General features: G+C 40.4%; 1 gene segment (V, D, J or C); it reads left to right on the forward strand.

Annotated features, from left to right (window-relative positions):
- Window positions 1–1036: 1036 nt before the first annotated feature.
- Window positions 1037–11153, forward strand: LOC120911683. The segment is given in 4 exon segments: window positions 1037–1352; window positions 3976–4293; window positions 7686–8012; window positions 10759–11153. Coding segments are annotated over 4 exon segments (1356 nt in total).
- Window positions 11154–11484: the final 331 nt, after the last annotated feature.

Genomic DNA, 11484 nt, shown 5'->3' on the forward strand with positions numbered 1-11484 from the left:
TAAGTAAAAGTTTGGTAAGAGATGATTTGCACTTTTCAGACTGTTACAGCGTGACAAATGTGCCATCTCCATTACAAACGCTACTTTTACCGAAGGTGCGCTCCCGTCTCATAATTTATTCTGAGCATGCGCGGGCTTCTTAGCATACACACGAACGTGTTTCTCGTCGAAAACCAGCCCGACAAGGAACACGAGGAAATTGAGACTCCCATCGAGGAAAAAGAGAACTTGTTCTCTTTTTTTCTCGTCGAGTTCCTCGACAGTTTTCTCGATGAAAAACATACACACGACCGTTTTCCTCTGCAAAAAAGCTCTGCCACCAAGTTTCTTGATGGATTCTGTCGAGGAAAACGGTTGTGTGTATGAGGCCTCAGTCCTCAAGTACCCCCGATGGACCATGTTTTCAGGTTTTCCTTTACTTTGCACAGCTGCTTTAAATCAATGAAAATGGTATTGATAAGAACTTTTTCATCTAAGGGAAGTTCCCCAAAACACAGCCCGTTGGGGGTACTTGAGGACTAAGTTGAGAACCACTGGTCTAAGAAACCTAATTATTTTGACACTTCCAATTTCAGCTAATGCAAACATGTCATTACCAGCTAATGCTTTTAAGGACAGAGGAGAGATCTGGGTTCTAATAGACTCCAGATCTCTCAGTAAAGAATACCTGTCACTTCCCATACTATTAAGAGGATGGTTGTTCATCCCTTGTGACAGCAATAAAGTGGATTAAAAAAATCTGTGAAAAAATATAATTTTTTTATTAAACAAAATAATAAACATTTTTAAAGCAAGTCCCCTAACTGGAAGCTGCCCAAATAGGGACGGTTAACTTGCTGCACATTGTTACTTGAACCACAAGTTCTAGTTGACACTTTTACAATTTGTAGCAAATTTGCGTGTCAAGTATCTAGCAAGCACAAACAGGCAAGCAATTTGGCTACTTACAGTATACAACAAAATTTGATCATTACACCTAGTGAATATACTGTTGTTTTGGCCAATAATTTCACCATCACTACATGTGATTCCAATCATGTTCTTTATTGTAGATGGAATAATCCACCCTCAAGTGTTTCCATTGGTCCCTTTTCATCAAGAACATAAAAGCGTTATCACATTTGGTTGCCTGAAAAAAAACTACTTGCCCAATCCGGTGTCTGTGGTATGGAACGCATCTTCTGGGGGTACACTTTCTGAAGAAAAGAATATCCAATTCCCCCTCTCTGGAGATCCACTCCGTTACAGCTCGGTCAGCCTGATCACTGTTAGCAGTTCACAGTGGGACAGCAATACTTACATTTGTGATGTGAGGCATTTTTCCAGCAGCATCCAGAAAACTATACCGAGAGGTAAGTATACACTAAATTCTAATCAAGACTTTATTATTTTTGGTAAAATTTTGTAAATTTGTCATATACTCACAAGCGAGTATGCAGTATCTTACACATGAACATACACAAATAGTACAGGCATGCAAAACTCCAAGATGTGTAAAAGCAAAATTAAGTTATACTCAGAGTGTTCAGGCATGTACAGTTATTTTTTGTATAATTGAACTGACACTTGTCTAGTACAAGAGAACAAAAGGGTGAACCGCTCCAGGTTGTGTACTGAAGAAAATGCCCTCCTAAGTGGAAGCCAGGAGCAGGCTCAGCACGAGCAATATTGAAAAAATGGATTCTGGACAGCCGCACTCCGATAAAAGCCTTTATTGTAATGAATAGTCAACGTTCATATGACAACAAAAGCAGGACAAATAGCTGACTAAGCAACAATGATGTTGTGAAACGTTGAACGTCCCCTAACCACAGCAGCTCCTAAATGATCCTCCATAGGCTTTTATGGAGTTGAGTTTAGGATCTTTGGCAAAAATATGCCAAAAAGAATGTTAAGGTGCTGCTACGGGAACATGGAGGCTAAAGCTGTAGTCATAATGGGTGCAGTGCATGTGGTAACACACATGTGTAATGTTTCCCTTTGCAAAACACACTTAAGCTCTGTACACACGATCAGATATCTGATGGAATCCAATCCGATGGATTTTTTCGTCGGATATCCGATGAAGCTGACTTTCATCAGTCTTGCCTACACACCATCAGTCAAAAATCAGACCGTGACAAAACGCGGTGACGTACAACACTACGACGAACCAAAAAAAATGAATTTTAATGCTTCCGCGCATGCGTCGACTTGATTCTGAGCATGCATGGATTTTTGTCCGATGGAGTTCCACACAGACGATCGGATTTTTCTATCGGTTTTTTATCCATAGGAAAAATTTAAAACATGTTCTATTTTTTTTCACTGATGGAAAAAAACCTGATGGGGCCCACACACAGTCCATCAGTCTGTTTTTATTGGACAAACCGATCGTGTGTACACGGCTTAAGTTGCAGCACACACATGTCAAGCAGCCACACCACACTTAGATGTCTGCTTGAAATTCATTTTCATGCAGAAAACACAATTTGCTAAATGAAAATGGACAAGTGTGAAGTGAATAGGCACTTAGAAATCATTTTCAAGATTGCAGTACTTTGGAAACCAGTCTTTATTAAAGCAAATGATATGTATACATACACACACACACATATACATATACATATTATAGTGCACATACACACATTTGAGCATTGTCATTGTAACTTTATTCCAAGAAAGGCTATTAAGATGTATTCAGAAGGTTGCTGAGCAAGATGGAATACAAGCTGTAAAATGTAAAAAGAAATTTACGCACATACATACCATACATGATATACAGACCAATTGAGACTTAAATTTGTATTACAATTATAAAAAAAACATAAAAAAACATAAAAATTTGATTTAGAAAATGTCTTTTTTCAAATAAATGATAAACATCGTACCACTTATTAAAACTTGAAATAGATATGGAAACCACCCAACAGCATGTAATTGGAATAGACAAATCATCAATCAGTACAGGTTAACTGATGGATTTAACTAATGGCCCTAAGGCCCCTTTCACACTGGGGCGGGAGAGGCGCATTGCGGGCAGTATTGCAGCGGTTTCCCATTGTTTTAAATGGGAAGGAGCAGTGAAGGAGCGATATACATACCGCTCCTCTCACCGCTCCAAAGAAGCTGCTGACAGGAGATTTTTTTCTCTCCTGCCAGCGCATCGCCTCAGTGTGAAAGCCCTCCGGCTTTCACATTAAGGTTGCAGGGCAGGAGTTTTTTAGGCGGTATAGCAGCGCTATTTTTAGCGCTGTACCGCCTGAAAAACTCCTCAGTGTGAAAGGGGGTCTTACTCTTGATGTTGCTAAACTGGAACAAAGTAGAAATCCAGACTTAACCTAACTAGTGGTAAAAATGTCCCCTTTCCCCTCCTAACACATATACTGACTAACTTGTAAAAAAGATGTATATACAAGGGGTCTTCAAAAAGTTTCTGCACTTTTATATATATAACATAAGTTAACTATAACTATAATATTAACTATAAGTTAAAAAAAAAACGTGCAGGAACCTTTTGAAAAACTCTCAAACTCACCTATTTTCAGCCCTTTCCAGTCATGCAATCCTCTGTGTCTGCCATGGCTGCAGGGGAGAGTGCTTGACAATGGCTGGAAATACCTTGTGGCAGAAATATCACCCATAGGCTTCCATGTCCCAGACATTGTTGGTGCTCTCTCCTCTCCCCTGCAGCTGCCAATCTCTGACACGGGGAGCAGGATCACATGACCCCCCTCTGGAGCAACCTGAAAATAAGTAAGTATATACATGTTTCTTATACAGGTTAGTCAGCATAGGGGTTAGGAGGTGAGAGGGGACATGTTTTAGACTACTTAGGTTTAGGCTGGAATTCTGCTTTACTTATTTGTGATTGACTCAATTTAACCGTACAACTTTATTAAAGCCTTATTAATAAATGATATCTTCCTATATTAGTGGTGGTAAGGACTTCAGTGAGCCACTTTCTACTATTTTCTATGTTACTGTATCTTTTAGGTTTTGTTACACCTCCACCGTCACCAACTGTCCACATCCTACAAGGATCCTGCTTTAGCAGCACAGATGAGCAAGTCGAGCTTACTTGCCAGGGATATAACCTAACCTCTAAGGATGCCGAGATAAAATGGTTCATCAATGAGAAGGAGAGACCTCTTCCTCAAGACATACTTTACCTGGAGAATTCCTACCTATATGCTTTACATAGCACAGTGAGCATCTCTATGGCGGAGTGGAATAATGGTGTTCGTGTTAAATGCCAGGTGACAGATACAAAAACAAGCAAATCTAGTGAGGCTACATCCAGGAAATGCTCAGGTATGGAATCTGCTGTTTTCTTTATATTTGTATAAGCCATATACCCTAAACCCCACCAGCAGACAGTGATTATGAACCCTGCCAGTTGTTCCAATGGTTGACGTGTCTATGAAACATGACGTGACTGTAGTTTCCCCCCAAGGCCATCTAGTTCAACCAATAAAAGGGGAAAATAAAGAAAAAATATATATAAAATTGTATATACACAATCCTTTACCCACAGTTGATCCAGATGAAGGCAAAAATAATAAACCTACCAAAGCATCATCCAACTTGCTCCAAATTCTAACCCTCCTCTTTTCTATCCAAAACTTTTAAAACCTTTTGGCTTTATGCTTCCTGTTTTAGCAATGATTCATAAGAACAAGATAGATTCTTTGGTCACCACAAAAGCATATCCTTTTTTTTCTAATCATGTAATCCTTAGTTAGAAAATGTTCTCTTTTACAAAACACTAACATTCATCACATTCATCTCAAAAACTACCGTATATGTTCATAAAACACTACTTTTTATGGCATTATATATCTGTACATTACATTTTCTCCTTATAAAATTCCTCATCATCTATCACTTTATAACTTTTTTTTGTCTTTTATCCTCCAGTTGCCATTTATTACAAAAAGCTTAAAGAGAGTTTATTTATCTTCAATAATTCCATCTCTTATCTTCCCACATATTCCTCAATTTTACTCCTTTCTTTTAATTATTCCCTTTTATCTCTTTCTCTTAAGGCCCCTTTCACATGGGATGGATCAGTAATGATCCGCCCCGTGAACCTCCGCTTGCTCCGTTGATCCCCGCTGAGCCGGCGGATGACAGGGCGGTCCCCGCACACTGTGCAGGGACTGCCCTGTCTTTTCTCCGCTCTCCCCTATGGGGGGATCGGATGAACACGGACCGTCTGTCCATGTTTACCCGATCCGATCCGCAAACGGAAGGAAAAAATAGGGTTTTCCTCCGTCTGCAGAATCGGAGGAATGCGGAGGCAGGTGAGATCGGGTGTCAGCGGATATTCATCCGCTGACACCCGATCTCATAGGGATTAATGTATGTCCCTTTTTCACCCGTACACGGATGGATGAAAAGGCGGACATACGTCCACCCGTGTGAAAGGGGCCTTAAAGGGTCACTAAAGGAATTTTTTTTTTTTGCTAAATAGCTTCCTTTACCTTACTGAAGTCCTGGTTTCATGTCCTCATTGTTCGTTTTTGCTTTGATGTTGCTGTAATTCCTCTCTGTTCTGGACACTTCCTGGTTGTCTGTTTCCTGATCACCACAGTACTGGGAGATTTCTCACTGTGGTGACTAATCAAGGAGGTGTAATTACTGTGTGTCAGCACCAATCCAGTTTTGTTTTACAAAGCATCACTGCCCTCTATTGGCTCTTTGTCTCTGTACATCAGAGTACCAGGAAACAACAGCAAAAACTAAACTAAACTGCAGGCACATTATATAATTGTTTTTTATCTATTTTTAATCATTTTTAAAGGGAATCAGTTAACTATTATGTCTCTATACCCTGTAAACAGTCATTTCAGCTATAAAAATGTTTTCCTTTAGTGACCCTTTAATAGTTATTTTCCTTGTTTAAAAAAGGTTCCTGTGTTTTCTTAAATACTCCAGCACAAAACACATACCATCTTCACCCCTAATGAAGTACCGGGAAACAAAATGTGTACACTTATGCCACGTACACACGATCGGAGTATCCGATGGTCTAAAATCCAACAGATTTTTTCATTGGAATTCCGTTCAAGCTGTCTTGCATACACACTGTTAGACTAAATTCCGACCGTCCAAAACGCGGTGACGTAAAACACTACGACGTGGCAAGAAAAAAAAATGAAATAATAAACTGTTAGCGCAATCACTGGTACTGTAGAGCAGTCACAGTTCAATAGGTCATATAGTGTACAAATGACCAATCCTAAAAAGGAAGGGGATAGGAGGATGGTGTGCGGCAGCTGTCCTCAGAGAAAAGCCAACTCTGTTAAGGAAAGACAAGGAGACAAAAAGGGAAGCGCCACCTAAGTGCAATATGTCAGATGCAAAGTTTTAATCTCAGAGGAAATGCACTTACAAGACACAAATGTAAAAAGGGCTCATCAGGGTCTCATATAACACGGTGAGGTCCGGTCTCAGGTCCATCTTGATCCACGGATCTGCAGGCAGGGTGTAAAATCCATCCTGTCGAAAAAATTAATCGATTTTTCTACGACAGAAATTCCACACAGACGATCGGAATTTCCCACCGGATTTTTTTCCATCGAAAGAATTTAAAACATGTTCTATTTTTTTACTCAGATGGAAAAATCTCGGAAAATCCCATCGTGTGTATGCAGCATTATGTGTGTACAGCCTTTTGCATTAGGGCATGCACCCCAAATATCAAACACAGAGGAACAGAGGCAGTGGAAAGGGGTGTACACATGTCATGGGAGCAATGCTATGCTTCACAGCCATGACAACAATTACAGTGCAAAGTGCATGTGAAAGAGTCATTTTTTTATTATTACATTTTTTTTTTTTTTTTTTTTACATTTTTAACTACCCTTTTGGGGTCTTTGGTGATATATCAGGGTTCTAAACAGACCCCTGATGTCTTACATTTAATACTGATAAAGGGACTGAGGACAGGATGGAGGCACAGATGCTAGAACAGAACGGATCCCCCTGCAGCGCAGCCAAAGGGATGGAGTGGAGGAGAAGCCGGCAGTGCTGCAGGAGGAGGAACAAGAGGATCATCATCTGCAATAAGGCAGTACAGCCAGTCCTCCTGCACGGCAGGTGCCCGGGCCCCCCTTTAGAACTAATAGGACATGGGCCCGGTACAAGAGGGCAGGCTGTACTGCCTTATCATCGGCCCTGCCGCATGTAGTGATTAGGGTGTGCCAAGGCAAATCTGGCACAACCCCTGCTTATGCCAATGTGTGCACATATATTTAAACGAATAAATAATGTTTCTAAACTGAATTATGTTTCTAACCCTGAAACAGTGTTTTCCATGTATGTTTCCTGGTTCAACAAAAGTCACGTTCTTCAACATCTAATCAGTAGGGCATTCACTTACAGGCCTGCCTTGTAAAACATTGCATTGCCCAGCAGCTCCATCTACTTTTCTTAGGGTTATAAACTTGTAAGTGGTAATGAGGGTTATAATCTTGTAAGTGGTAATGATATTTATAATAAAAGTCTGGTTCTTGGTTGGATATTTTGTGATATGTGTTTTATATGAATTTTAAAGACAATGCCAGTTACACATTCGGACATGATAGTCAGGAGCTCATCAACTCGTTCCTCGTTTCCCTGTTATATTATTCCTTTAAGTTTTCCAGAAATATTGTTCTATAGACAGGGTTCATTGTTGTTGTTGTTGTTTTAATCAACAGATATTGCCAACTGTTTGGAAATCAAAGTGATAATGGTACCTCCCACTATTGAGGATCTCTATGTCCAAAAACACGCCCCTATAGCTTGCACGGCATACAACCTAAAACAGCCAACCGGTTCTTCTTTTGAATTTAACTACCCTGGAGCTCCAGACACATTGGATAGTCAAACTGAGGACCCTCATCGGAATCTAAATGGCACTTACAGTGTGACCAGTTTCCTCACTGTGACCCCTGAGACCTGGCAATCGAATACAGAATTTACTTGCATTTACCGTTTCCCAGGGCTTACTAAACCAATCATTAGAACAATCTCCAAGAAGACAGGTAAGTGTGTAAGATGCATTAAATATAAGATGTAGATCTAAAATCATGTGCATTTGTTTTTAAATGAGGAAACCAAAAAAAAATTTAAGGAAACATTTAGTGGCGTTTCACACCAGTGTGGCTGACATCTCTGCACAACTTCATCGTGGCTTGCTTAACAGAAGTCAAAGCAAGTCGTAATGAAGTTGTCACAAAGTCATGCAGGAACCTTTTTCTAAGTTGGAGCGACTTGAGTAGCAAGGATTAGAACGGTTCCATTGTCGTTAATTCCTTTGCCATTGCCGTCACGGCAAAGTGAACTGGCCCTAAATCAGTATTAACCCCTTCCCGACCAGCCCCCACAGTTGTACTGAGGCAGGTTGGCTCCCCTGGGCGAAATTACTTACTTCGGTTCGCCTTTTGACCACTAGGGGGCACGTGCTGTCAAAGGTGAGGAGAGCGATCTGTTGTTTATACTATGTATGAACAACGATCGCTCACCTCACTCAGGCAGTCCCATTCCCCCACAGTTACAATCACTACCTAGGACACACAATTAACCCCTACTGTTAACCTTTTTCCTGCCAGTGACATTTACACAGTAATCAGTGCATTTTTATAGCACTTTTATAGCTGTATAAATTCCAATGGTCCCAAAAATGGGACAAAAGTGTCCAATCTGTCCGCCATAATGTCGCAGTCCTGATAAAAATTGCTGATTACTGACATTACTAGTAAAAAAAAATAATAATAAAAATGCCATAAATCTTTCCCCTATTTTGTAGATGCTATAACTTTTGCGCAAACCAATCAATATACGCTTATTGCGATTTTTATTATCAAAAATATGTAGAAGAATACATATCGGCCAAAACTGAGGAAAAAATTTCCCTTTTGAAAAAAAAAATGGAGATATTTATTATAGCAAAAAGTACAAAATATTTCGTTATTTTCAAAATTGTTGGTCTTTTTTTGTTTATACTGCAAAAAATTCGAACAGCAGAGATGATCAAATACCACCAACAAAGCTCTATTTGTGGGGGAAAAAAAGGACAACAATTTTGTTTAGATACAACGTCACACGACGCAATTGTCTTTTAAGCCGTATCGCAAAAAATGGCATTGTCATTGAGCAGCCAACTCTTCCGGGGCTGAAGTGGTAAACTCGACAACACATTTTTTACTGCCACATTCCCGCAACCACTAACATTTACGAATGGGGGAAAAAAGTGTCAGTATTTTTCGGACTGTCCGTAAAAATACGGACGGTTGGCAACACTGTAAGGTACCGCTGTTGCTCCTTCATTCATAGTGTAGACACTCTAATACCATAGCTCCTAACTGTCCCTGATTTCGAGGGACTGTCCCTGATTTAGAGCAATGTTCCTCTGTCCCTCATTCCTCCTCATTTGTCCCTCATTTTGGTCTGATCTATATAGATGTATATAAAATGCACTTTTTATCTATCAAAAAGGGTTTCCCAGGACTAAACCTTTCATCCAAATTCTAAATTGCTGCATTTGTAAATTCCAAAAGCCAGTATAAAGGAATAGTAAAAAAAATTAAAAAAAATTAAAAAAGCACTTGTGGGTTCAACCAATCTTGTTTTTTTGTACAATTCTCCTTTAAGGGGGCGTGGCAAAGGGATGTGTCATATTCCTGCATACTTTTGCTGATAGGTGTCCCTCATTCCGATCTCAAAAAGTTGGGATGTGTGTCTAATACAGTAAGTGTATTGCTGGCCAGATCACCAGGTGAAAACAGAGACAAAAAAAGCCTTAAAAGAAGAAAACTAATACAGTCACCACATCTAATGATTATTAAAGCATTAGTAAACCGTTCTTTATTTATTGTTGGTTTGATTTTTAAAGTGTAAGTAAACCCCCCTATCGTTTTCAGGCAAGGAAGCTGCCATGTTTGCCTCTGTTTAATCTACAACTGCCATGATGCTGCACATGTGATCAGTTATGACACCAGCCATCGGATGGTTTGACAGTTTGGTTGAGAGCACAACCAATGGCAGTGTTACATTTCTGGCACATGCCGGAAATGAAAATGTTTTATGGATGGATTTACTTGCCTTAGAACAAATCCCACCAGCAGCACGCTGTCACCACTAAAGGCGTTTCCATCTTCACTTGTATAGACGATCCGCCGGACCGTTTTGAGCGGACATGTCCGCCTGGAGATTTCTGTCTGATGGTTGTACACCCCATCAGACAGAAATCCCAGCGTACAGGATACGCAGGGACGTGGCCGCGCCGTAGCCGCGACGATGACACGGCGATGTGCACGGCCCTGGAAGTTCAATGCTTCCACGCATGGGTTGAAGTGATTCGATGCATGCGAGGGATGGTGGCCGCTCGGACATGTACGTGAGTCTGTACAGACGACCGAACATGTCCGACGGACAGGATTCCAGCGGACATGTTTCTTAGCATGCTAAGAAACATTTGTCCGCTCGAAAACGGTCGGGTGGACAAATGTCCGCTGGAAACCTGTCCGCTCGGCCATACACACGACCGAACATGTCTGCTGAAACTGGTCCGTGGACCAGTTTCAGCAGACATGTTCGGTCGTGTGTACAAGGCCTCAGTCTTCCTCCCGGTCTCACGGACTCCGGCTGTGTGAGTGGCCAGAGCTGCAATGACATCACTCCCGTCACTTATGCTATTTATATCTCCATTTAAATAATTTATCTATTGTACCATATTCAAATTTCCGATGAAATAAAAATAATAAAAAATAATTTCTATTTTAAACACAGAGACAAAATTGATATTACCAAACATTGCAATATACCCACCACCTCCAGAGGATATAACCAAGGATGAGCTCTGTGTAATAACATGCATTGCCTATGGCTTTTACCCTCAACAAATCTACATGGGCTGGGTAGATGAGGATGATTTGGAGATGTCCAGGGATCAACATGTTAACAGCGAACCAAAACGTAACGATAGAAATCAGAGTTTTTCAGCAAGCAGTCTACTGAGCGTTCCCTGCAGTGAATGGAAAAAAGGCAAACGTTTTGGATGCTTAGTGGGCCATGAAGCCATCCCGATGAAATTTATGAAAAAAGCTATTGACATACATTCTGGTAATCCATCAACGGTCCATGTGTCTGTCGTCATGTCTGATACCACCTTGTCTTGTTATTAAGAGTGTCCTATGCATAGTCCTTTGCTTTTCTCTTTCTCTACTTCAGTAAAGGAATGTCCAGAGTTCACTCCCTCCAAAAATGTTTCCTTTTTTTATATACAACGGGCTAGAAAATACGTCTTTGTGCTCCTCTGTCTGTAATATCTGTGTTCTACGTTCACTCTTCCCAAAAACCCAGAATCTTCTAGAACGTACTTGTGATTTTGCTGTGACAAAAATGTGAGGGCTGCATTTTGTAAATGAACTTATTCTGCAATAAATATTATAAAGATAAATCTGTCAGAAAGAGGTCTGCTGCCACTACAGCTTTGCTTAATGGTTAATTTACAAA

This window comes from Rana temporaria, chromosome 1 (genome assembly GCF_905171775.1).
Source record: "Rana temporaria chromosome 1, aRanTem1.1, whole genome shotgun sequence".
In the NCBI taxonomy this organism is placed as follows: domain Eukaryota; kingdom Metazoa; phylum Chordata; class Amphibia; order Anura; family Ranidae; genus Rana; species Rana temporaria.